This window comes from Leptonotus elevatus, chromosome 15 (genome assembly GCF_054856555.1).
Source record: "Leptonotus elevatus isolate MCC_2025b chromosome 15, RoL_Lele_1.0, whole genome shotgun sequence".
NCBI lineage: Eukaryota > Metazoa > Chordata > Actinopteri > Syngnathiformes > Syngnathidae > Leptonotus > Leptonotus elevatus.
The window spans coordinates 2,140,684-2,168,384 of NC_141253.1; the positions used below are offsets into that span (position 1 = coordinate 2,140,684).

The 27,701-nt window shown below is 40.5% G+C and overlaps 2 protein-coding genes and 1 long non-coding RNA gene across 7 annotated transcripts in view; 2 read left to right on the forward strand and 1 right to left on the reverse strand.

Annotated features, from left to right (window-relative positions):
• The first annotated feature begins 288 nt into the window (after window positions 1-288).
• Window positions 289-26,023, forward strand: tnpo1 (transportin 1). Of its 2 annotated transcripts, XM_086097562.1 has the most exons (24): window positions 290-740; window positions 2,385-2,460; window positions 3,670-3,819; window positions 3,901-4,007; window positions 8,159-8,292; window positions 8,425-8,506; window positions 9,082-9,204; window positions 10,360-10,478; window positions 10,656-10,716; window positions 11,166-11,337; window positions 11,419-11,571; window positions 11,772-11,997; window positions 12,361-12,532; window positions 13,500-13,586; window positions 13,661-13,768; window positions 13,885-14,043; window positions 14,141-14,228; window positions 14,304-14,402; window positions 15,620-15,715; window positions 18,155-18,230; window positions 19,707-19,806; window positions 19,882-19,956; window positions 20,950-21,070; window positions 21,165-26,023. In XM_086097562.1, the coding sequence occupies exons 1-23, from the start codon at window positions 636-638 to the stop codon at window positions 21,055-21,057; spliced, it is 2,676 nt and encodes an 891-aa protein (XP_085953688.1). In that variant the 5' UTR covers window positions 290-635; the 3' UTR covers window positions 21,058-21,070; window positions 21,165-26,023. The 2 variants fall into 2 exon arrangements, 1 of the variants encoding a protein (XP_085953688.1); XR_015097314.1 differs by lacking the exons at window positions 18,155-18,230; window positions 20,950-21,070; window positions 21,165-26,023 and having other exon boundaries at window positions 289-740.
• Window positions 10,287-27,176, reverse strand: LOC147161515 (uncharacterized). The gene is made up of 4 exons (XR_015097317.1): window positions 26,930-27,176; window positions 12,410-12,569; window positions 10,592-10,754; window positions 10,287-10,470 (listed from the first exon to the last, which is right to left on the reverse strand). It is a non-coding gene; the product is annotated as an uncharacterized LOC147161515 (long non-coding RNA).
• The window catches only part of fcho2 (FCH and mu domain containing endocytic adaptor 2), a 44,757-nt gene continuing 44,004 nt past the window's right edge, over window positions 26,949-27,701 (forward strand). Inside the window, exon 1 of one of the 4 annotated variants that reach the window (XM_086097561.1) lies at window positions 26,949-27,352. In XM_086097561.1, coding sequence (XP_085953687.1) covers window positions 27,320-27,352 — 33 coding nt within the window. In that variant the 5' untranslated portion in view covers window positions 26,949-27,319. The remainder of the gene's footprint in view (window positions 27,353-27,701) is intronic. The other 3 variants (XM_086097558.1, XM_086097559.1, XM_086097560.1) reach the window with 3 other exon arrangements.

The following is a 27,701-nucleotide window of genomic DNA, read 5'->3' on the forward strand; positions in this document are numbered from 1 at the left end:
AGATAGATTAGATAGGTAGATAGATAGATAGATAGATAGATAGATAGATAGATAGATAGATAGATAGATAGATAGATAGATAGATAGATAGATAGATAGATAGATAGATAGATAGATAGATAGATAGATAGATGGATGGATGGATGGATGGATGGATGGATGGATAGATAGATAGATAGATAGATTAATTGATTGATTCAATTTTATCAAAACAATGATAATTTATGGTGACAACAAAACCAATTAACGGGTGCTAGGACCGCGCAGCCGCCTGTCATCTGCCCCGTCAAGCCAGTTAAATACTGCTGGAGCGCGGTCGGCCTTCGTCACACTCTATCGGCCGGCTAAGCTCGCACCTCAACGCGGGTGTCTCCGCTTTGACAGGCCCATGTCAGACACCCCAGACACGCTTCTCCTCTTCTTCCTCAGTGGACACGCAGCCTCGCTGGAATACATCGGCTAAGTGTCCCCGAGGGACACGAGAAAGGCGAGACAATTGGACTCCTTTCCTCTCCCCGCCCCGTTCACCGGATCTCGTGTTGCCCCCGCCCCTTGTATCGTTCATGCGGGGTAAATCCTCTTGCTAGCTCGGCGCTGTGTTGCCTTTTTGCCAAATATCCGCAGTCAAAGCAAATATGGAGTGTGCGTGGAAGCCAGACGAGCAAGGACTCCAGCAGATTTTACAGCTGCTCAAGGAGTCCCAGTCGCCGGATACGTCCACGCAGAGATCTGTCCAGCAAGTATCCTTTTTTTTTTTTTTTTGCCTTTATGTTGGGGCTGGCTAACGTTAGCCGATGCTAGCCGGGGTGTTTACCGTTATGTATTGTAAACACACAGGTGCCGACATGTTGTGGTTAAATTTCATTTGTGTATGAATGTGTATGTTTACACGTGTTTGCATGTTTTGCACTCTATACAGTAATGGGCATTAATAAAAAAAAATTTATTTAGCATATTTTCTGCACTAAAGACAGGGGTGTGTTTAATCATTTAGGGCCCCAAGGCAAACACACACACACGCACTGCTACTATTATGACCACCTTAAAACCTCTTCGTGATGAAAAGTATCGCTCATGTGACACTACAGGTCATATCTACCCCATCCTTCTCAACTGACACTGAAAGCAGCTGATGTCTGCACATGTGCAGTAAGATGACAGAGTAGTCCATTGCATGAGCAGAGAGGAATGATCACGCAAAATAGATTGTTAAAAAAAAAAAAATCTCTTTACCTCATGGGATCTATGCCGCTGACTTAAGGAGCAGAAGCAATATAAACAGATGTTATTTTTAGTTTGAAATGAATGGAGCAGTATTGTGGCAGAGCGTTTGGCACATCTGCCTCACTGTTCTGAAGTTCGGGGTTCAAATCTTGTTTCCAGTTCCGTAGTTACTAATTTGGACTGTATAATTGGGTTTTATATGTATGGCTTAGTTAGAAGCAGGTCTGGGAGATTGATCAATATTATACAGGTTACTTGTTGCTTGTGCCATTTGGTGGAAGATCATTTGGTTGTTCTGCCTGTCACTATAAGTTACTGGCATAGATGGATGGACAATTTAGGAAGTAATTTTTGGGCCAATGAAGTGAAGTTGGATAATAGTGGTTGGCAATCACGGCTGAAATGGACGCCCTGCCACAATTAGCCCCCATCATTCACTCAAGACAATAAATTATTATTACTATTACCCTTGCAAAAAAATCAAAGTAAGGCCACCCGTCCTAATAGATCTGCACTTGTGTATTTTTTGCGAATGTGTCGTTATGACTATAATGACCGTCCAAAATGGCTGTGTGGTTCTAAGTTTTCAAACGGTGTCTGAAGCTGTTATTGGCTCGTCTTGCGCTCGAGGGGATTTAATATCTTTAATATCTTCAGCAAACGTCCCCTGCGACTCCAGGGTGAACTCATATTAGATTGTGTGTGTGCGTGGTGTTTTGTGCAGATGAGAGGGTTGTGCGTGACGGCCGAATTGATGTTGCAAGTCCGATTAGGAGAGGAAAAGATTCTATGTATAATCAGTTCACTCTCATTTAAGGCTGTAAAATAGACAAATGGTTTCAATCTCCGATCTCCAATCATAGCAGGGTCATCATTCCATGCAAAATCACTCAGTGGGTTGAACCAAGCAGATTTGGAGTTGAATGAAACTCGCTGTACTTGTTGTTGGTGATCTCACAGCAGTAAATCTCAAATTTGAGGTCAATCGGAGCTGGTGTTTGGGAGCTACAGCACGTCAAATGTTTATATATCTGGCAAAAAGGGGCGTGGTCACCTTCATTTTGAATCCTTTGATCCATGATGTACACTGTTAATATACACAGACCTTCTTGTTTTTGTTCTGCAATCTGCGTTTTTTCCTCAACCACCTTTTTCCACAGAGACTGGAGCAGCTGAACCAGTTTCCCGACTTTAACAACTATTTGATATTTGTTCTGACCAAGCTCAAATCAGAAGGTAAGGTTGCCTGTGACGCTTTTGTTCCTCGATGCATCGGCTCGCTGGACTACGTCATTATTTTATTTTTTTATGTAAGCGCCCTAATGGCTGTGACTCCGCCGACCTGTCGGCCGCTGATGATGAGGCGCTCGGGGAATATGGGTCACTCTAATTTTAAACCCAATTCCTGGCAGCACTCAGCCCGCCACTCCGCTTGTCTGCACTGCAAATGACCTACATGTCCGTGGCGTCAAGACATTTTGCCGTTATTCACTTCATTAGTCTCAGATGTGTAACATCGTATTATTGTTGTTGTCGCCGTCTCCACTTTAGTAACAATTGTTCCTTTTTTTACACAATGGGTTTCATTCTGTTCACCTGCCTGTCCTGTTGATAGCATACTGCATGTTTTATAACACCATGGTATTATTATTATTATATATTGTTGTTAACCTCCTTTTTTAGCCTCTCTCCACCAAATCAACAGAATCTGTAACGGATCACACTGACTTTTATAGACTTATGAAGTTGGACATTGGACACATTTACCTTGAAAAGAAACACATTTGCAGTAAGAATAAAAACAAATTGTCCTCTTACTTCTTTGAGTGTTTAAAGGGAAAGCCACACATTTTTTTTGACAATAATATGTTCTATACAGCTCCACTAGTCTAAATATGGTATTCTGGTTAATATTACGATAACATCAATGTTGCTCAGGGCTCAGGCAACGACCAATCACAGCTCTCCTGTTCTCTGAAGCTGCGCTGTGATTGGTTATTACCGGAGACCAGAGCAACATTGATGTCATCTTCAGTCGACAGCAAGTGGCAAAATGGCCGCCCCAAGAGATGGATAAAAATGGTTGGATTTTGCTGCTTAACTCATATTCCACACATGTAATATTAATGAAAATGTCATGTTTAGACGAGTGAGGTAACATATAACATATTTTTGTCAAGAAATGTTTACGGTTGACTTCCACTTTAAGAATGAACTTCCTCTGTTTGTGTTACAGCGCCGCTCAGTCACTGTGGTGTAATACTGCAACTGCAGTTAAAAATGTCGCACAGCGAGTGCAATGCCGGCCAGATAACAATTTTTGTGTCACGGCTTTTAGAAATGGAGGCTGTCTAAAATTATGCACAGGAAAAACATTGCCAGTGTCGACTATACAGTTCATTCTCTCTCTTTTTTTCCTCTGTTCATTCCCCCTCCCCCTCCAAGACGAGCCCACGCGCTCTCTGAGCGGCCTAATACTGAAGAACAATGTGAAAGCTCACTACCAGAATTTCCCTCCTGGAGTGTCAGATTTCATCAAGATCGAGTGCCTCCAAAACATCGGAGACCCCTCGCCGCTCATCCGCGCCACCGTGGGTAGGTTGTTTTCTGTGTAGCCCGATCCATTTGTTGTCCATTTGCTGCATCGTACAATTTTTACGATTTCTGCCCAAACAGGTATTTTGATTACCACAATCGCGTCCAAGGGAAAGCTGCAAAACTGGCCGGAGCTTTTACCAAAACTGTGCCAGCTGCTGGATTTTGAAGACTACAACACATGTGAGGTGAGATGGCGAGACTTTCAGACTGAAAGTCTTCAGAAGCATCCCTGAAACAAAAAAGGGAATTTGACGTTTTGGTTTGAAGCCATTTTCAGAGCTCGTTCAAAGATAAACTTGTCCTTGAGAATGTGTGTGATTTGTTACCCAAATTTCAACCATGTATGCAAAACGACGAGGAGGATGAAAAATTGAGACTCAGTCGAGGTTACGTCATTGCTTGCGGTCGGAGATTTGCCGCGTAATTTGATGACTGGCTATAAAGCAGGAAAGTTTAATTACTCAGGTCACTGAGGTCGGAGTTTGACCAAACGTCTTTTGTGTCAGGAAGGTCCGCCGGCCCTTGAGATTTACAGGTGCCTCCTGCAATATTTCCCATCCTTGCGATGACATCATTTAGACATGAGATAAACCTGGCGTATGAGCAAATGCTGCTCTTTTCATTGCATGTTTGTCTATCTGGTAAAAAGGAGTGGCGTGTTTGTATTTTATTACTTCGTGTGGAATCGGATGGGATCTGGCTCGGCGACAAAGCGACGTCTGTCCTGGATCGTATCCCACCAGCCAGATGAGCGTCTCGCAGCTGGAGTGGCAGACGCAATTACAGATTATTCATTGTGGAATTTCTGTTCAGAACGCCACATGGCCTCATTTTACTGACAATTTTGGCACATTAGTCAACACTAATGCCGTTCCACCCCCCTTTTTCTGTAAACAGTTAACCCTGTAAGACCCTTTATTTATTTCATTCCATTTTGGCAGGGTTGTGAATTCTCTTTTCTGGTGCGCTAAATTTAAAAGACATTTTCACTTTACAGGGACTCAGAAGTGTCTGCAAAGCATTGTTGCATACCAACGACGGATTCGTTGTCAGATAGTATCGTCAAGTATTAGACTCTTTTAGAGCCTTGTCAAGTCCAACATGCTGCTACTGTGCATTGCATTCATCGTGTCAAAAACTTGCCATCTTTTATGCCGACAACAAGCGGCGCCACAGAGAAATGTTATCTTCTTCAAAACGACACGTGTCGCCTAGCCGATGAAGCTTATTCCTGCGCGGAGATTGAGGTCACTGCTAAGAATCGCGACGTGTGCGAACGAGGCTTATAATGTGGCAGCAAACGTAGCAACTCCTTATAAGACTGTGACCGTGATTTTGGAAAGCAGCTTGGACGCGTCAAAGCCTCTTAGTTGTTGATGGTGAAGTTGGTGCTAAAATGTCTGCGTGATCGTGTTTCTTTGTGACTGACTTTGTTGTTGTGGAGTTGGTCATGTGATCTGTTGTGTTTTGAGGGTTTTCCATCCACTCATGACTTCAACACACATCTAAGAAAAGTGTGAAGCTGTCTTTTCAATGCTTGATCATGCCTGTTTAATGTGGAACAGATCAGTTTATCTACATCTAGATCAGTGGTGTCAAAGTCCGATCCTCGAGGGCCTGAGTCGCGCATGTTTGAGGCCCCGTCCAGACGAAAGCAAAGCCGGCTTTGTTCCTCAAATCTTGTACACACAGAAGCATTTCAAGACTTGCGTGTGTCCAAAAGAAGATGCTGAGGACCTTTAACGGCTGTAATGTATATGCCAAGTCTGGAGTGGCGCTGTGGTGCAGCCACTGGGAGTTAACGCCAAGCGTAGAAGAAGAATCAGCGAAGAAGACAAACACTTTTTTTTTCTCTAATTTATTGTAATCTACAGAACGAAAATGGCTTTGCATGTATCAAAACAACATGAAAAAGACAAACACAGGGGAAGTGACAATGGCGGGTGATTCAAGTACAACACCGTTTGTTGAACGTGGGAATAAAGAAGCAAAATATTTTGCTGTAAAAGCATAAGCAAGCTAAGGAGGCTGCGCAAAACGACTACGACATGGCTATCCGCCATTGTTGTTGACACAGGCGGTTCACGCGCAGTCACGCCAGAATTGGCGCACACGTCATCAATCTGCGACAATGTGTCGTCATCGAGCTGCGACCATTACTTCATCACTGGAGGAGTATCCTGCATTTGGTGTCCACACGGACACGTACGGGGCGCGTTTTTGAAATCTTTCCACTCTGGAGCCCGGTTTCAAAAGCGATCGGTTTCAAGATCCCAAACCACGCCATCGTGTGGACAAACGGACTAAACGGTAAGAAACTTGTGAGGATACATTATAACTGGCTTTTCGTGTGGGCGGGGCCTTAGAGGTTTGCCATGTTCAACACAGCTGATTCATATTTAAGCTCATCAGCAAGCTCTGCAGGAGCCCGATAATCATCCTGATCATTGAATCAGGTGTGTTGGAGTAGAGAAACCTCGAAAACATGCCTCAGACCCTCGAGGACCGGATCTTGACACGTGTGACCTCGATGCTTTTCATGTTGTCATCAGAAGTCTATTAATTAGCATTTAAGCAGAATCCTATGCTGGCTGGGATGATCATATCGACACTCGTAAATGGGGATGAGCGAGTACCGATCAAGGTTATTTTAGTTAACAAAAACTAATGATAAAACTAAAATTCAAAAAACAATTATGTTAACAAACTGAAACTACATTTTATGTTTACAAAATTAACTAAAACGCAACAACTCAGTACTCAAGAAGACAAAACAATTTTGAGCCTGGGTGGGAAATCCCTGAAAAAGCCCTCCAATGTCAATTTCACTTGTTTAGCCCTTGTGACATCCTCAACCGGTGGATTTAAAGGGTTAAGCCGTCCCCGAAGCAGCACTTGTACGCCGGCCATCCGTCATCTCTATAAAAAGAGGCGAGCAGGTGACGGCGGATTACTTTATTTAGATTGGGGGTCCGCTTGTTGGTTACGATGCTCGTGGAGGGGGAAGATTGATCCAGTACATGTCTGCACTTCTGTTTCATAATCCTTATTTATTGATTAATTTTTTTTTAAACAGATTTTCATATTGACCATATTGAAGTGGGGTTGTCAAACCCATTTTAATGGTGTTATCAGTACACTGAATATAAAAGGTTTGCATCATTTTCATTGGTTCACTGATGGTTAATGAGTGACATCATGGACGCTTATGATTAAAAAAAAAAAAAAACGTCTCGCCACACCACTGGTTAGGGGGGTGCCTTTTTTCTTTTCGCGGTCGGTGGGCTTTATACTCAAGCTTGGCATCATTGGAATGCTTCCACGACCACACCCACGTCGCTTCCCTTCTCTGATGACACGGAGGAGCTACCAGTTATGTTTAGCACATTTGCTTAACAAATTTGCGGCGAGGCCAGTCTCGTTATTACTTATTCATCCTTTTCAGCTCCCCCACATTCTGTCTCGTCTGTCCCGATGGCAGTGCCGCCATGGCAACAGTTTCCATGGAAACCCATTTGGAAAGGCATCAGGCCGCATTGGCGTGCGTTCTGCACTTGTTGCATTAGCGTGTGTGCGCGTTTTAAGTGTGAGTGAGGAAGTGAGCGGTTCACTATTTTCAAATTCATCTTGGTTTTTTTTTCTGTTCAACTTGTTTAAGTGTTTCCTGAAAAACTCAACCTTTTCATGTTTTGTGTGTGTGTGTGTGTGTGTGTGTGTGTGTGTGTGTGTGTGTGTGTGTGTGTGTGTGTGTGTGTGTGTGCTCTTTCTGAAATTCTCTAAGAAGTTCAGTCTAAATAGGAAAGTAGTAATATATAATTGGAAGGGTGGAAGAGCTTAAGTTTACCGTGGGATGTTAGTGGAACTTTTGCAGACTTAACTTAACTTAATATATCCTTACTTTCTCATGCAACTGTAAATGTTATTTAGTGGTAGAGTCACTCAGGACGAGATCTCTGCGCCGCTCTATCCTCTACGAATAGTGAGGGATTGCTGCACTTGGCTCGTTATCTTCAAAATGGGGTCTTAAAGCAGGGCTGGACTGGCCATCTGGCATACAGGGCAGTTGCCCGAAAGGAGGCCAATGCAGTGCTTTTTAAGGATTATTTTTCCTACATTTTACCCCCAAGAGACTGGCACACAGTTTAAAGGGACCAGGACAAGCGGTTAAGAAAAGGGATGGATGAACAGTCCGTTCATAAATGTTGAATATAAATAGAAAACTGAAACAACAGTGGCAGAACTACATGTTAGGCATAAGACAAATTACATGGGCAATTACTTCTTTTTTTGTGTGCCAGTCCAGCCCTGCTTTAATGTGTTTTTCCTTGTCGTTCAGGGAGCCTTCGGCACCCTTCAGAAGATCTGCGAGGACTCCGCAGAAGTCTTGGACAGCGAGATGCTGGATCGTCCGCTCAACATCATGATCCCCAAATTTTTGCAGTTCTTCAAGCACAGCAGCCCGAAGATCAGGTTTATTCACATCGAGCCAATAAAGGCACCTTTTATTCTCATGGAAACACACACGAGGGCTACACTCAGTTGCGCGCTTGCCCTCCAGCGAAGCATGTGGCCGACACTTTGATGCGCTTTGTACGTTCTCAGGTCTCATGCCATCGCCTGTGTGAATCAGTTCATCATCAGCAGGACTCAGGCCCTCATGCTGCACATCGACGCTTTCATCGAGGCAAGTGTGACCGCCGCGTCGCAGGATCTCGGCTTTGTGTGGAGTCATGTGCGACGGCTGTCTACGGTTCCGTCGTTAGGGCGGATGCTAACTATCTGTCAGTTGGTTTTCTGCAGGGCTAATTATGTAGCTTAATTTGGATTTCAATTCATTTGGGCAGGCTGGACTGATGTATGTCTTCCCATACACAAGCCAATTTAATTGAATTCTTCAATGTTTGTATGAGGAGGACGCTGTCTACTAAGCTAGCATTAGCACTAGGGATGTTCAATACTGCATTTTATTCAGACCGATACTTGTACAAGTACTTAACTCTTGTGTAGTCATCGATACTGATACCAAGTATGGATACAACTAGTATTTTTGGTACATACAATTTCCCCCAAAATACGACGACAGATCATTTTAAAGAAATGTATTTTTCTTGATCAAGTCTGAGTCAAATACCAAGGAGTCAGAGTCAAGTCCAAGATAACAAAAAAATGAATACAGCAGCCATTATCAAAAAACTATTTGTGACAGACTAGTGGAAAGTCACTAGTACTACCAATAAATGCTCCTTCCCCTTTGTGTAGAACCTGTTTGCGCTGGCCACCGACGAGGAGGCCGAGGTGCGCAAGAACGTGTGCCGAGCGCTTGTCATGCTGCTGGAAGTGCGCCTGGATCGCCTGCTGCCGCACATGCACAGCATCATCGAGGTGGGTGACGCTACCTTACGCGCGTTTACGTAGACACCGCCGAGGCGTACGTCAACTCTGCTGCCATGTTCGATGTGGCAAAGTGGAGTGATGGGTGAAGATTCCTTTGCTGCTTGGAAATGTAGCAACTGTTTTTCTCTCATACCAGATCTCATGTTGTTAAGTCAAACAATATCTTTGGATTGTAGTTGTCCATAATGTCATCATTTGTTTGACTTTTTGGCCAAATGAAACCAGCCTTCAAATATCTATGTGCACTAAATGTGGATGTTCGTGCTCTTTATACAGAAAACCCACCTAGCTCATCTACATTTCAAGATTTACTCTTAACTTATTCAAACCCAAAAACATGTAAAACGTTTTTTAATACTTTGTCCTTCATTCCCCAAAACATGTTTATACGTTTAAAAAAAAGAAGAAAAAAAAAAACATTTTTTATGCAAGAGCATTCAGAATGCTTTGAAGCAGCTTCTGACATGAAGAGGTGGCTTAAAGCACTGTTTCTCAGCCCCGGTCCTCAAGTACCCCTATCCAGCTTGTTTTTCAATGTCTCCCCAGCCGACACAGCTGAAGATCGTTATCAGGCTTCATGCAGAGCTTGCTGATTAGCTGATCGTGTGAAACACACGTGTTGCTTGTGGGAGACATGGAAAACAGGGGTACCCGAGGACCAGGGTTGAGCACAACTGGTTTAAAGCAATGGTAGTTTATATATATATATAAAAAAAAAAAAAACGGGCAGCAGAGTATAAGAGATCAGCCAGGGCCATGTTGCAACAAGCTCTTTTTAACAGTGGTTTCACCAGGAATGTGAATATTGACGAAACTTAGCTATATTCTAATGCTAATTGCTGCAAAACGGAAACAGATACAAATATACTTTTTTTCCTGATGAAAGAAGAGACTCTAATCTTTATTTTGGTTGGTTCTTGTTTTTATAGCAATAGAACACAATATTCTGCGGGCCTTGCAAGAGCAGTCAAAATTCAGTAAAACAGCCGGGGAGCGAAGGGGTTGCTTCAGTGAAAATGGCTGCGAGTGAATGAGTTCATATTTGAATATTTATCACAGAAACAGTGTAACTTACATTGGTAGCTTTAAACGTACATTACAGCATTCTCTGAACTACGACTTACCTTTCGTCTGTGGTTGCAGTACATGCTCCTGAGGACGCAGGACCAAGACGAAAACGTGGCGTTGGAGGCCTGCGAGTTCTGGCTGACGTTGGCTGAGCAGCCGGTGTGCCAGGAGGTGCTGTGCGGACACCTGTCCAAGTAAGACGCAATTGATTAGTGGTAGGCCTTGTCCCTCGACCCTGGCCGCTGATTAAGAACCGTGACAGTTGACCTCGACTGTAAACATCCGTCATGCGGCGCCGTCACGTTACCCGCCGCAATCGCTGGTGAGGAATTGGTCGTCCTTGCCCTTTTGTCATGTCCTCTCTTCCTCAGGCTCACGCCGGTGCTCGTCAACGGGATGAAGTACTCGGAGATCGACATCATCATGCTCAAGGTCAGTTGATGCGGCTCCGCGTGTGAATGACAAGTGACCTGTGAATCCAGGACATAACATGGACAACTCATGCAATCACCTCGGAAAAATGTTTGCTCTCGCACTAACAATTTTGAAGCGTTATACTGTAGACAAATGTTTGTAAAAATAAATAATATAATAGTTGTAGTTCCCACAGACCAGAGCGACTATATCACTTAAGAGTATTGTCTTTTGCTGTTCCATATGAGTTAGAATAGCAGTTGTTTGTAATTTCCGTAACATATATGCTAATTACCGTTAGCTCCTGCATGGCGTTGAGCGTTTTTTCAACATTATGCTTGCAGACTTGTATGATTTGGTTCTACATTTTAGTGTTTGAATATATGCTTAATAGGGCTGGGTATCAATTCTAATTTTCTCATTCATTCATTCCAAATTTCAATTTGGCCTTTCGAATTCATCACCAGGGCGACATTGAGGAGGACGAGGCCATCCCAGACAACGAGCAGGACATCCGCCCTCGCTTCCACCGCTCCCGCACGGTCGCCCAGCAGCACGAGGGCGACGGCATCGAAGATCAGGATGAGGACGACGACGACCTTGACGATGACGACGACACAATCTCGGATTGGAACCTGCGTGAGTCCTCGTTGGGGTTGTTTTTTTGTTTTTTGTTTTTTTAGTGGTGGAATGTGGTGAGACTCGAGCTGGTGTTCCCAGGAAAATGTTCGGCGGCGGCGCTGGACATCCTGGCCAACGTGTTCCGGGACGACCTGCTGCTGCACATTCTGCCGCTTCTGAAAGAGCTGCTCTTCCATCCCGAATGGGTCGTCAAGGAGTCGGGCATACTCGTGCTGGGAGCCATAGCTGAAGGTAATCGCACCTTTGCCCTCCAGAATTTATGTGGCACATAAGGGGCTGAACATGTCAGACTTAAATCGCCAATTCTGGCTTAATGGTTAAAACTTTAGTTTCCTTTATTTTCTTTTGTTGGTATAGTGACTCTACCTTTTCACAGAATCATTCACTAATTGTGCGAAAGATTTGTAAAGTTCCATGCTCGTTGTTTCCAGGCTGCATGCAGGGAATGATTCCGTACCTCCCCGAGCTGATTCCCCACCTGGTCCAGTGTCTGTCGGACACAAAGGCGCTGGTTCGTTCCATCACCTGCTGGACGCTGAGCCGCTACGCCCACTGGGTGGTCAGCCAGCCCTCCGACATCTACCTGAAGCCCCTCATGACCGAGCTCCTCAAGCGCATTCTGGACAGCAACAAGCGCGTGCAGGAGGCCGCTTGCAGGTAAGCGGCGTTTACCTTTAGGAATGACCTCCACCCACTCCAGTAATTAATTCATTGGTTTATTGTAAATAATAATACAAAAATAATTATTTAAATTACTTTTGTTTTTGTAATTCATTATGATTAAATTGTTAAAGTAGAATCAATGATACCATTAAAATAAACAATTATACATAAAATACAAAATTATTTTGTGTCAAATAATTGGGCAATTAATAATAATTGCTTAAAAATAAAAAATGCATTAATTTTATTATTGGTGTAAATTTTGATAGGAAATGTAAAAAATATTGATAAAATAAGTTTCATTATATTTAAAAATTATAATTGAACGATTTAATTAAAAAGTTGCATGTTGGCCAGCGCCTTCGCCACCTTGGAGGAGGAGGCGTGCACGGAACTGGTGCCCTACCTGGCGTTCATCCTGGACACGCTGGTGTTTGCGTTCAAAAAGTACCAGCACAAGAACCTTCTCATCCTTTACGACGCCATCGGAACGCTCGCCGACTCCGTGGGGCACCATCTCAACAAACCGGTAGCAACACTTCTTTCTATGTCTTCTGTTTGTGTCCCTGTAATCGAGACATTGAATAGGAAGTAAATGTGAGGTAAATATGGTACAATGAAGGTGTATTGAACGTTAAAGCTGCAATATGGAACTATTTTTCCCCACAAGATCTTTCCAGTAGTCTTTTTATTTGACCATTTATGACTGAAATGTCTTCTAATTCGTAGATTAACACCTTAGCTGTACGGGTACACCTTCAAGCCTCTGGCCAATAGTTTCCAGACTGGATTCGGATTTTAAATTCTCGCGCTGTCTGCGGATGTGACGTTGCGTGCTTGTTGTGTATGTGACGAAGGGTATGTGCAGTTTCAGTTTTCGTCAACAAGCGACAGTAATTTCTGGACTATAAGGCGCACTAGCTAAATTTGGGAAATACTCAAGTTTGTTACACATATAAGCCGCACCCGACTGTAAGCCGCAGGTGTTTTAATGTTACTGCACCGGGTTCCTGCTATTTTCTTTTCCATAATGAGGGCGCAAATTGTCTCACTTTCGGCCTGTCGCTCCTACTGTATTTGGGCTCACTTGGTTTGTTTTGCTCTGCCTGACGCTCTTGCGCTTCCTTGTAAACTGATGGATAAGCCGCACCTTTGTATTAGCCGCAGGGTCGAACGCAAGTGAAAAAAGTAGCGGGTTACAGTCCAGAAATTAGTGTACATGTGATGTAAATACGGTACATTAAATATGATGAAAATGTGGTGCTTTAGACAATAGATGTAAATACGGGAAATGAAGATCACCAAATGTGTAAATATGTGACAGAAAATATTGTTAAATAAAATTTGATGTAATTTACAGAATAAAACAATAAATATAATGCAACTATAGTCAATTAGATGTATTAAATATGATTAAAGTGCATCACCTGGTGCGTCTACTGTCTCGGTCATTAAATGTGATGTAAACATAATACTGTACATTGTAATTGTCTCAGGAGTACATCCAAATGTTAATGCCTCCTCTGATCGAGAAGTGGAACCAGCTGAAGGATGAAGACAAAGACCTCTTCCCTTTGTTAGAAGTGAGTGACATCAGTTTTTGACGACGCATCAACGTGCGAGTGCTGTCAGTCCAACCTCGTCTGCCCTCTTTCAGTGTCTGTCGTCTGTAGCTACAGCCCTGCAGAGCGGCTTCCTGCCCTACTGCGAGCCCGTGTACCAGCGATGCGTCAACCTGGTCCAGAAGACCCTCGCTCAAGCCATGGTAAAGTGAGCAAAATGCATTGAGTCGTGTTTCGAGAGCTATCTGTGTGTCAAGAGATGTGATCAAATTTATATTTTTGTCACTTTGCCGACTCCTCAATCTGCCTCTGTCGCTAGCTGTACCAGTCGCAGCCAGAGCAATACGAAGCACCGGACAAAGACTTCATGATCGTGGCTTTGGATCTCCTCAGCGGCCTGGCGGAAGGTTTGGGAGGCACCATTGAGCAATTGGTTGCCCGCAGCAACATCCTCACCCTCATGTACCAGTGCATGCAGGTAAGGTCCTCCACATCGACCTACTGTAACACCAAATCAACAATTTAGGTGATAAAAAAATAAAAAAATAAATATATATATATATTTTAATGCTTAGGACAAAATGCCTGAAGTACGTCAGAGTTCCTTCGCTCTGCTGGGAGATCTGACCAAGGCGTGTTTCCAGCATGTCAAACCGTGCATTGGTATGTTTTTCTCTGCCGGAGAAGCCTGAGGAGAAACGTGCAAGTCTGATCATCTTTTTCCCTCTTTTCATTCAGCTGACTTTATGCCCATACTGGGTACTAATTTAAACCCCGAGTTTATATCAGTGTGCAACAATGCAACGTGGGCAATAGGAGAGATAGCCATACAAATGGGTGAGTACAAAATAATAACAACTATTCCCTTTTTGCCACCGTCCAACACACCATGAATGTTTTATTTTGTACTACCTGACACTTTATTTGCCATTTTTAATTGTATACAAAAAGGAGACAGATGACCTGAACAGATCAGTTGACAAAAAAAAAATCAATAGGGGAAATAATTGAAATAATGGGCTTGACTCTTATAACTGAGATGTGGCTGTGTGTGGAATTCACTGCTTATTCATGATTAAATTCTTAGATTGGAATCAGCACATACCTGCCAGAATTTAAAGTGCTTCTGATTAACCATAAATATAGTTCAGATATTCTAGTACGCTTCTCCTGACATGTTTTGCTTTTCAGCAGAAGCCTGAATGTTTTTTTGCTAACGCTGACTCCGGACCTTTCATAATAAATAACATTCAGGTAACCGATTGATCGACAGACTAATAAAAAAATTAAAAATAAAAATCTATATGTACATACAATGAATACAACGTTTAACTAAAATAGTAGTATATAGTAATAGTTAAATAGTAACTAATGTTTTGGTCCCTTAAAAGGAACTCCGACTGTAATGATAAGTTTGCTCTATATTATTATTTTTTTTGGTTTTGACTAACATAACTAAGAGATTCATTTTTCAAAAATAATTTCCAGTTTAATACAAATAAAGTTCCTACAAAATGTGGTAAACTGGAAATGATTTTTGAAAAGTGAATCTCATAGTTATGTTAGTCACAACCAAATAAATTATATAGAGCAAACTTGTCATGACAGTCATTTTTTTAAATGGTTTAACATCATTAGTAGTATGTTGTTGTTTTTTTGGGTGATTTTAAAGGAGATAATATTGGCCGATTGAATCGTCCGTCTAATCAATCGGTTGGTTATTGCCATGGTTCAATTCCTTCTATCTTGTCTAAGGTCCCATATCCCCATGAATAGGAGGGTGTGCACACTTATGCAACCACATCATTTCAGTGTTTTAATTCTAATTCCCATCTCAAAATATATATATATTTTTTTGGTGTTAAAGATGTCAACTGAGTTTTACAAGTAGGTCAGTGGGGGGGAAAATAATAAGGGCGTATAGACCTTTTATATCCACTGTGCCTGAGTGTCTTATTTGGAAGAGAGTTATGAATGTCAGCATAGTTTTCCTAGACAGCATACAGCGGGATTGACAACATCATCATGTCTTGTTTTGTTGTACTTTTGTCCAGGGCCTGAAATGCAACCGTATGTTGCCGTGGTGCTGCACCAGCTGGTAGAGATCATTAACAGGCCCAATACGCCAAAGACACTTCTGGAAAACACAGGTACCACGCTGTGGCGGTACTGAGCCGGGGGCCGCCACATACGCAAACACGCACGCACACACATGTAGCGCGTCGGCCACTCACCAGGCTGTGAGCCATACTGGTTCCTCTGGCTTCCTGTTAAGTATGCAAACAATTTAAGCGATAAAAATCCGAGCAGTGATTCCCAATCTTGATTGAGCACATGAACAAGGGATCAGTGTATACTAAAATAATGATGATTTTTGTCTTTATTTACTTGCAGATGTATGCAGTGTATGGCTGTTTATTTGAACACAGTCATTACTCTGTTGTATAAAATGGCAACAGGTTACCAGAGCCGTACATAGTTTGGCCAACAAAGGGTAACAAGATGGCGTCCACATGTCATGCGACCAGCAGTTGTGATTGGTCAACTGCTGGTCGCGTGACATATGGACGCCATCTTGTTACCCTGCCGAAACGTAGAGTTGGCCAAACGCTCTCTATAGGTTACTAGTACAGTCTTGCCATCTAGTGTTCTGATTGTCACTGTCATTAGCATAAATAGATTAACAAAGAGGCAATAGCTGTAGAAAAAAAAAATACTTTCTAGACTATGCAGTTGAGCAAAATGAGATCATTTCCAGTGCTTGGTTATCACTGCTTTTGGAATCAAAAACAAACATGCGCAAAATGACGCTAAAGTCAAGCGCACTTTAGTTAAACGTTACCAGGAAACACGCACGAGTACAAACAGTCCACCTGCTGGAAGCGCACACACAGCACATTCGAGACCGTCCAAAGTTACACTTTGCTCTTGAGATGTTTAAAGATGCAAGAGCAAAGTGTCCATAAAAGAGGAATTGTGTACATGTGTTCCTGTTTGTTTGCCGTCACTTTATTTGTTGCTTTTCTTCAGTGTTCATTAAATGTCAGTGCATATTGATGTTGAATGTTGTTTGGTGCAGGATTTGGGCGCCGCTTTGCCACTCAATAGTGGACTACTGGGATAATAATGATTCAAATGTGATGGTGAATGATTAGTGGAGACGGAGTACAACATTCCAAGCAGCCATTTGGGCTGCGGTTGAACTTTGTATCACACCGAAACCTCCAAAGTTGAACACGGTCAATTCCGGAAATCTCTCTCAATGATTTATTTTTCAGTAACAATTACTTGTCCTGCAAGTATGCCAAAGTTGTCCTATTACTGTGCATACATTGTCATACAGTCATGGGAAAATGGGACAAGTGAGACTCATTGGCATTCTACTAGTGCGCTTGACTCACTCCCAGCCATTTTCACAGAAGCAATCCCCTTCACTCCCTGCTGTTATACTAGATTTTGACTGATTTTGCAAGGCCCACAGAATATTGTTGTATTGCTATAAAAACATGAAGCCTTGTGAAATTTTTAAATGCTTAAACATTTTGTTTTGTACCCAAAAAAAAAAATAATCGTTTGAATAATCGTGATTTCAATTATTGCCAAAATAATGGTGATTATTATTTTTCCCCATAATCGAGCAGCCCGACACTAAGTGTATGTAAAGGTATATTTTCGCATATTTCGTTTAAATTCAACTTTGGAGGCTCCGCTCTACTTTAAAAAAACACTTTTTATTTTATCCAGACAATCCTGCACCAAACTTGACGAAAGAGAAAAAAAAAAAGAGCTTTACCATCTGCTTTTTGCACGTGTCATTGGACTTGTTCACAAAATATGCCTGTTTGTTTTAATGAGAATGTTTCATAGTTCTGTGTCTTCTTAAACGTAGGTCCTCGCTCCTCCTCCTCCTCTCCTCCTCCTCTTCCTCTCCTCCTCCTCCTCCTCCTCTTTCCTCCTCATCCCAACCTGCTGTGCCTGGATAGTCTCCTCCCTATCCTCCATGTCGTCGGAGTCATGTTGTCATTTCTGTTTCGAAAAGAGCAGCAACAGCAGCAGCGACAAAACAGACAAACAAAACACACGCACACTTCTGTTTGTTGTGTACAATTAACATTGTTGAGTTTAAGGGAGAAATGTGCTTGTGAGGCATGAGTCGCGACATTTAAAGGGGACATATTATGGAATACTGACTTTTTAAGAACTTTATACCAATACTTGAGGGCTATGCCTGCCTACTCACCAAGTATAATATGCCTCCTTTAACGAATTCCACAGGGGGAAAAAAAAATCTTTACGACTGTCTTTGTCCAACTTGTCAATGTGTTCTCCCTTAAACGTGTTTTGTATGTATGTCCTATTTTTTGCCTTTTACCCTCCTTGGCTGCAGGGGGCAGTAGTGTGTTAACAGTCGACACCAAGTGAAATCTTGTGTTTTTTCTGATCATGCACAGATTCTGTTGATTTTTATGTCTCTGAGTTGTGTGTTTTTCTTTATTTTTTCTCCTCCCCACTCCCCCCGACCCCTCCTCCTCATTGCTCATGTCTTGGTTGGCGTTTGGTGGTGTGTAACCGTGATTGCGTTACCGTAGCAATAACAATTGGTCGTCTTGGTTACGTTTGTCCTCAAGAGGTGGCACCCATGCTACAGCAGTTTATAAGACCCTGGTGTGTATTATTCAATCTTTTTTTTAAATTTCATTCATCTTTTCTCTGTTGCTCTTCTTTCTCCTTGCTGTCGCTCTCCTCTTTAAAAAAAAGAAAAAAAAAAAGAAAAAGTTTTTGATTTTTTTTTTCTTTTGTTCTTGAGTTTTGTTATCATTGCCAACCATGTGACTAACCTGTCCTCTTTTAGGTCCTACTTGTGATTTTCTTTTCTGCCTCAGTGGCAACTCCACGTTATTGTGTCACGTTTTTAATTTTTTGTCGTTGTCCATTGTAGCTGCTAGCGAGCTAAAAGATGCGAGGCGGTCACATGACATCTGGTGGCCAATCGGGGAAGGGACGGACGTGGCCTTGTTGCCGCCTTCGCCATCCCTCTCTGCATCCCAGCTGCCATGTCATCGTCTCACCTCAAAGCAACCCCGACATTTCCATCTTGCTCCTATTCAAATTCAATAACAAGCTGCAGGGTATGCTAGGATGTTGGAGTTCTTCTCAAATTAGGAGGGGGGGAGAATAAAGCGTAATTGCACATCCACTACAGTAGGTGGCAGTGGCGCTGTCATTGTCAAGAGTGTGCAAGTATTAGCTCCACTGCAGATTTTATAGACAAATGATACTTACTATTTGTCGCAAAATATTTTCTTAAAATATATAATAATTGAGAAGCACTTTGTTAGGGAGATGCAGGGTGATGGTTTGAAGGGTTACGGCAGGGCAGTGATTTGGAAAGTGTGATACGAGTACGAATAATGATCTGCAAGGTCTCTTTGGTGCAGTGGTTCGAAACCTTTTTTGGGCCCTGGACCCCCTGCTTATATTTATATCATATGTCTGAAAATGACATCCATTTCTTTGAATTGGCTATAGATTTTGAGATACAGTATCAATATTGTAGACAATTAATTGGTTGATAATGTGCTTTGACAGTTTACAAAATGTACTTTGTCCATTACTAAAAGTAGTAAAATTGTTTACTTGTAATATTGTCTATTATTTTCAGAATTTTTGCTTGATTTTTACGATGCATGATTGCATATGCCGCAACTTGCATATTATTAGCAAATTCAGCCATAATAGTCCTAAAACATTTTTTGTTTCTATTTATAGAACAGCACAAGTTCAAACTGGAATTCTTGTAGGCTGAAATGTGGTCAGACATTTTCAGGCATGCAGACACATGGATGGCTGTTCTTTTTCATACTTTGTCAGGAAAATGCACTGCAAATGGGTTTCAGGGTTTTAGTTTGTCTCATCTTGGCTAAAATGGCCGTCCTTAGTCTCGTGTGCAGCTTCAATTTATTTGTGCCTCTTTTTGGGGTACCGATAGATAACAATTGGTCTCCTCGCGAAGATTCTTAACTCATTGTTACGCTAAGATAAGAGCGAACGTTGAAATTAAAACGTAGCCCAGTGAGTCAACGTTTTATTTGCAATCTGATGCGGGGCCTCCGTGTTGAAAGCTGCGCTCCCCGTCGGCAGGTGCACGTCCCTGCGGAATATAAGAGACAACGAGGAGAAAGACTCTGCTTTCCGAGGAATTTGCACCATGATAAGCGTCAACCCGGGAGGTGTCGTACAGGTGAGATTGAAAAAAAATAAATAATCAACTGTGAGAATGTGAGCCAGTTGCCTCACACCGTTTTCCTTTCAAAAGGATTTTATCTTCTTCTGCGACGCGGTGGCATCCTGGGTCAACCCTAAGGAAGATTTGCAAGACATGTTCTACAAGGTAACAACTTTGAACTCGTACCAGCAAAAATTACTATTGTAGTCTTGTAATAGTGCAACTCTATTCTCATACTGTTGTGCCAATTTTTCGAGATATTATGATTGGAAAACTTACATCTAACTCATTTGCTCCCCAAAACGTATAAATATGTTCTATTTTAAATGTCACCATGTTCCCAAAAACTTATTTATAAGTTTTTTTATATGCTATAGCATACACAAGGCTTTGATGCAGCCTCTGCAACTGAAGAGAACGCTTGAAGCAATGGTAGTTATTATGAAAACGGCCAGCAGGTGGCAGCAAAGTATAAGAGATCGACCAGGGTTATTTTTGACTGTTTTCACCAGGAATGTGAATATTGATGAAACTTAAATATATTCTAATGCTATTTGCATGGAAACAGATACAAATATACTTTTTTCCTGATGAAAGAAGAGACTGTAATCTATATTTTGCTAGGTTCCATGTTGTTATAGCAATAGAACACAATATTCTGTGGGCCTTGCCAAATCAGTCAAAATCCAGTAAAACAGCCGGGAGCGAAGGGGGTTGCTTCATTGAAAATGGCTGGGAGTGAATGAGTTAAGATTTTTTTTTTCAAAGGTTTTAACTTTTTTCCTGTTAAAAAAAATAAGTACAACTTGGCTATTATTAGCATTTGTCAAACTACGATTGTACGATTGATTTCCACAACTTGTTATACAAATTTAGAATTTGATATTTTATTCTCATCATTTTAAAACCTCATCTCAGTGTAATTTTATGAAAGTAAAGCTGTCATTTTAAAGTATATGTTCTTTTAAAATTACAATTACAAATTTCAGGAAAATAAAGTTGTACTACGGGAATAAATTAATAATTTTTACAAAAATAAAGCTGTTTATATTTATCATTTTGTCAAGGCAGAATTTTGAAATACTGTGTTGAATTAGGCGGCGTACCTAATTTTGTGCCTCAGCGTCCCAATTGATTTTTGGTGTGCTTTGATTTCAGATCCTTCACGGTTTTAAGAACCAGGTGGGCGAGGAGAACTGGAGGCAATTTTCCGACCAGTTCCCCATGCCGCTAAAAGAGCGCCTGGCCACATTTTATGGGGTCTAAAAGACGCGGGGGGGTCAGTTTGCCAGCCCAACAACATTCGTATAAAATAACAGTATGTATGATTGGTATTATGCTTCTAAACATGGACTTTTTCTATTTCCATGCAGGTCTTTTGATTTCAGGAGACAACATGGGGAAGCTCTTTTACCCAGGGAACACCACACCCTTTATCAAGGGGGGAGGATCTGTCTGACGTAGGATGTGGGAGCGGGTATCGGGCCGCTTTCCGCCCACACTTGGCGGGATGGGGTGGGAGGGTTTTGGTACCCCTGGTGGGCCTGCGTGGGGCCTGCGTGGGGACAGGGGGGGGGAGGGGGACGAGGACAAAATAACCTAAGTCGCCATTCATAATCGCGTCGTCATCGGTAATCATTTCGTGGCTATTTAATAAAGCGGAACTCGAACCCCAGTGTTCTGGAAGAGAAGTCCGCACGTGAAATTGGTTTTCTTCAACGGTAGAAAAATATGAAATGACCCCAAATGAAGTTGAATTAGGATGGGAATAAAGGCAAAATTATATGAAGAAAAAAAGTCGGATTTTTACGGGAATAGCTGTAATTTTACTGAAACTTTACACGTCCTTATCTTACGGAAATAAACTTATTATAATTTTATGATTAAAGTTGTAATTTTACGGGGAAAAAATTCTTACTTTTTTTTTTTTAAACAAAAATTAAGTCTTGATTATACTAAAATTGCAATTAAGACATAATTGTTTTGTTTCAATTTTACAAACATAGTAATTTAACATGAATTGTCATTTTCACAAGAATAAAGTTGTAATTGTTTGAGAAAGGCATAATACTGTTATGATGAATAGCCGTAACTTTACGAGTGTAAAATTGTAATTTAAGGTGAATAGATGTTATACATGTTATAAAAATTTGAGAGCAATTTGACAAAAAATAAAGCTGTAATTGTAAAAGCGGTAATTTTAAGAGTAAAGCCATGATTTTAAGTAAAAAATAAAGCCATAATTTTACAAAACAAAAACAAGTTGGAATTTCAGTCAAATAAAGCCGACATTTTACAATATGACATAGTTTTATGGGGGGGGTTGTCATTTTATATGAATATTTATAAACAATTACAGTAATTGTAAGAATAATAGAAAGTTGTGATATATTTTTGTAAAATAAATTTAGCATTAACACATTAAAATGACAATTGTTTTTAGCCCTGCAATGTCATTTGAAAAGGTGTACCTTTTTTATGTGTAAAATTATTGCTTTTTTGTCGTACTATTCCGACTTTACTTTCCAGAAGAGCGTGGTAAATATGGGGAATTATGGAAAAACAAAAATAGGAATGATGACGATGTAGCCGTGACCTTTTCCCGAAGCTTCTTTCTTCATATTGTCTGATCTTAGCTGTCGTGTCCTGTGCATGACGTTGAGGATGATTGGGTTTTTTGTGTGTGTTGTTTTTTATTCCCGCGATGGAGGGTGTGGGTTGGGTGGGGGGGTGGGCGGTTGTTTTGCTCTCGTCTCGTGCATGTCGGTGGCCCCTCGAATTTAGAGGGGAATTAACGGTGTCTAGGAAAATGTCTTACAACACTGGGACTTCGTACAATGTCATTTTGCTGGAGTATTCCTGTCCTTTGTTTGGAAATACTGTGAAAGTCATTTTGTTTTAAACAGCCTGAATGTATTCCATGATGATTTGAAAGAAATCCACAATTGTTGTTTTTATTTGCCCCCTTTCTCCCTCTGCTGGCCAGAGTAAAAATTGAAGTATTTTAATCCATTGGAGTTTATGTGAAGTAGTGCTGCTATTTTTTATTTTTATTTTATTTTAACACAAGAAAAATAAATCATAAGATTATCGGCATTTTGTGACCAAAAAATTAATAAATACAGAAGAACCTCTAAAGTCCAACATGGGATGATGGTAACAATTTTTCTCATTTTCAAACTTTCCCCCCAAAAATATTTCCATTTAATTTTGCTCATGAGTTTTTTCATTTTTCTTTTTTTGGAGGGTACGACCATTCAGTGTGAACCGAAATGTGACTGAATGTTTTTTTAATAACATATACAAACTTGTAAATAAGTAGTGAATTATGATTTTTAAAATAGAAGATATTTTATGAAAGTAAAGGATCGTAACATTTTTAACATGATTAAATGTCATACACTAGTGTGACAAGTCAACTTAAAAAAAAAATAAAAAGTAAACTTTTGTGTTTTTTTGTTTTTCATATTAAGGTATGACCATTTTGTGTTGAGGTGACGGAATTTTTTCAGTAAAATGTTAACGTTCTGAAATGTCATGCGCAACCGTGAAAATACTAAGTAATAGTAGTAATACAATAATGAGTTGTTTGTCTATTTGTGCCTTGTGATTTGACTAGCGACCAGTCTGGGGTGTCCCCCACTTCTTTGGCTGAAAATCAGCATAACCCAAGACTCTTAAAAATAGGGCCCAACCAATAGGGATTTTGTTTTAAGGCTGATTCCAATATTTGGTGGAACATAATTCCGACAACCAATTAATCAGTCGTAAATGGCCATTTTTCAATGAGCCCTGCAGTTGAGTGGCGACCCATCCAGGGTGGACGCCGCTTCTTTTGCCAAAAGTCAACTTTAAAATAGTTTGTAAAAGGGTCGTTTGTGCATGTGTGCCTTTTGAATGACCAGGATGGGTGCCCATTGCTCCAGCTTGCCCGCGCTTTAGAACACAGGCAGATATAAAAACCCTTTTCCGGACTTGATCCGAATAGTCGCACGTCAGGCGCGTTGGACTTTAGAGGTTCGTAGCAGCGCGCCATGGAATACTGTAAGGCCAATCCTCGCGTGTACGTCACTTTTGTCTGTCACATTCCGAGTGTTGTGCTCGCTGCTTGATTGTGTGTGCGCGTTGGTCATGATGGTTTCACCACTTGAATGAATATGTCTTTTCTACATGTGATCCTCAGGTCATCGTTTTTTGTGTTTGCCGGTTTTTGGTTTTTGGAGCCCCGCCCCACTTTTACTTGTGCACACAACTGAGATTAGGAACTCGGGCTTATTTCATGTCAAAAGTCATTTTTAAACATTGTCATTGTTCACCCTATCATAAAAAGACGTTAACCCCCGATGTTAAAATGGTTCCCACTGTCGTCATGAGCGACCATTTGGTCAAATACATTCAATTGGAACGTTACAAAACAAGTACAAATGTGAGGAAAATAAAGGCAGAATTTTTCAGGACTAGTTGGCAAATTAAAGCCATGAATTTACAAAAATAGTTCTCATTTTACAATATGCAGTTTTACCGTAATGTGTGAGTGTTGTTGTTACTCAACAAAACTGAAATTGTATTTACGATAAAAATAGGATACATTGTAATTTTATGATAGTCAGAATTTGACAAAGCATATATTCATGAATTATATACTACTGGAACATTACGAGACTTTGAAAATTTGACTTTTTCAGGAAGTCATTTTCTTACAATAAAGCTGTAATTTGACTATGATCTAGTTCTGCTTTCTCGTAAAGCAGTGGCTTTATGATATAAATTGTCATTTCATGAGCGTAAAGTTGAAATTTTACGAGAATAAACCATAATTGTAGGAGAAAAGTTAGGATTTTACATTAACATAGTCGCGTTGTAAGCTGTAGTTTGAGCAACATAGCCATAATTGTGCAAAAATGAAATAATTTCTCAATAAAATCGTAATTTTACAAAATTTACAAAAAATGAATTTTTAATTGGAACTATGAAAATAGTCATAATTTATAAAAATACAAGTTTTGTTAATGCAGTCATGTACTTGGAACAAAAATAAAATTGCTAATTTACGGTAGTCATAATTTGAGGCAATTTAGAGTTGGAACTTGACCAAAATAGTCATTTCTATGATAATAAAGCCACCATTTTACCAGAATCGTCATCATTTTAGAAGAATGATGTTGTAATTTGATAAGAATGTTATCATTTCTCAAAAGTAATGTTAGATATTGCCTGAATAGTAATTTTGCCCTTCCTTTGTACACAACCGCGACTGGCAACTTACACTTATTACACTTAAAGAGAGGAAACGGAAACACGCCTGGATTTTGTCCGAAACTTTACAAATTTGAACGTTCGTATTTTCTAAAGCGCCACTGCCATCCAGGAACAAACTGTCAGTGTGTTTATTTCGAGTAAACTTATGCTTGATGATGATTAAAACGGTCAAATAGACCGCCTATCAGTCAATAGAGTAATAGAGGTGTACCAAGTTTTCATATTGCACAAAATATTGGGTACGCGTCAGGAAATGTCACTCACTTGTGATCTGGTCGCGAGCGTAAACAAATACAATGCAGCTCAGCCTTTGGCTAGCAGACGTCATAGCGAGCAATATGCTTTTGGCGGTATGTCAGACTCGGTTGAAACTGTGTTGAAAAATGCGACATACATGTATTTTCACAGACTCTTTTTAAAAGAAAGATGTGTTATCGTTAACGTCTATAAATGGGCTGCAACTTTGCAACAGTAGGAAGATGCGGTCCCCTTCTGTGCAGTATATCATTGCAATATATTTAATTAACAATTACTTTATAAAATATTATGAGATAAATGAATCACTTGAGGAAAATAACTAAATGATTGTATTTTTTTTTAAGTAATATAAACACTGCCCACCCCATTTAGACCATCTGCCTTGTTTTTCAAATAAGCTGCTGAAATAAATCAATAAATACATTTGAATTTGCCACTTTTTTAGGGGAAAAAACGAAGTTAATACAAGTATTACGTGCGCCATACTTTACTCATCTAATTTACATGATCTGCCTTTTTCTTTTTTTGTGAGCTGCTGAAATAAAATAAGAATAATAATTTTGGGGCCACCAAATATTTTGAATCATGCAAAGAATATATATATATTGCACTGTTTTTGTAATATTTGTAAGACGACATAGTGGTGGGTGTGTGAATGGTTACCATTGCTTGAATCTGTACATTGTTTCAATAAATCGTTTACATGATGACATGCCATTGTTGTATGTTTTTTTGTCTTCACATGCTATTCTTTACATATCAGTCAAACTTATAATAAAAGTGTTTCCCCAACCTTTATTGAGCCAAGGCACATAGTTGGCATTAGAAATATCCCACGACACATTAGCAAAGAAAAAATGTCACAAAAGATTTTAATGTAATCATTTTACTAAAAGAAATCCGTTTTATGATCATATTGTCATTGGAATTTTAATGACGAAGCCATTATTTTTCTAGATTGAATAATTTTACAAAAATAATGCCATATTTTAACAGGAATAAAGTACTAATGTTAGAAATAAAATTAAGCCATCATTTTATGAAGATGAGGTAATAACTTCACCTAAATAAAGTTTTCATTTTATGAGAATAAAGTTGCAATTTTCATATGAATCGTAATTTGATGTCTATAATCTTAAATTTACTTCAAATACTTATATACAATTGTAATTTTATGAAAACAATGCCGGAATTTATTGTGAACAATGTTAGCATTTTGCAGAAAAAAATCATAGCCAGAGCCATCATTTCTGCAGAAGAAATTGACAATAAGTCAGAATTTAAAATAAAACCCTTTTCATTTAATGATAAAGTGATTTTAATACCAAACGGCCATAATTTTATGTAATGTTTTTTACAATCATAGAAGTCGTAGTCATAATTTTTACAATAATGTCTTAATTTAACAAGAATAAAGTCGTAATTATAGGTGTCCAATTCTTCTTATTATTATTTGTAAGTTTAAAACAATCATTTTACCGGAATAAAGTTGTAATTTTACTTAAATAATGACGGAATTTTGCGACAGCAAAGCTGTGATATTTCACACTCGTTGTAGTGGTACGCGTTTCGTAACGTCTATGAACGCATCTCCGAGTTTCCTGGACGTCACTGAACGCACCTTTTGAGTTCGCCTCTTTGGCTTTCTGTTTGTTTCCTTTCCCGTACGCCATTGGCAGCACCAGCGCTGTTTCGTCCTGTTTGGCTCCGCCGAGCGGCTCGGCTCCGTTGTTGGCCGACCGGGAATAGTGAAAGACGATTTACCGAGCGGGCGGGAGGAGAGGTGGAGATTTGTCGGCAGGGGAGGGAGGAGAAAAAGGGGCAGAAGGAGGCGAACCCCGACGGGACGAGACGGGGCGGGGGGAAGAAAGAGAGCAACGAAGCAGTGCACGGCAGGAACCAAGCGGGAGCTCGCTGTGGATAAATTTGGCTATTTTTTTTTATTTAAAAAAACACGAAAAACTTAAGTTTCTTCCCAAGTGTGGGCGGCGAATAGGACGACGAGAACAAGATGATTACGCCCTACTTCGTGGACAATTTCTGGGTAGGTTGTCTCATTTCGGGGGGTGTTTACACCGGGTCTTTGCTCCTTCTTGTCTAGTTGTTGTCACGTGAAATCTGTTTCTTAAAATAAACGACCCCGTCATCGTTAGTTTTCTTATTATTATTGTTATCATCGCTATTATGTGTTATTTAGCCAACGCCGGAATTTAGTAGGGCCTTTGAAGAGAACGCGAGAGCCCACCTATCTTGAAAAGCTCAAAATATACGCCTCCCGTTTCCTTTGCCGTTGCTGATTGGCCAGTGCGACTTTCTCGGGAACGCTTACTTTCCATCCGAGGACGCCATTGGCTGCCGTGCTTGTCAATCACAGCCTCTTTGGGGGGGCTTTT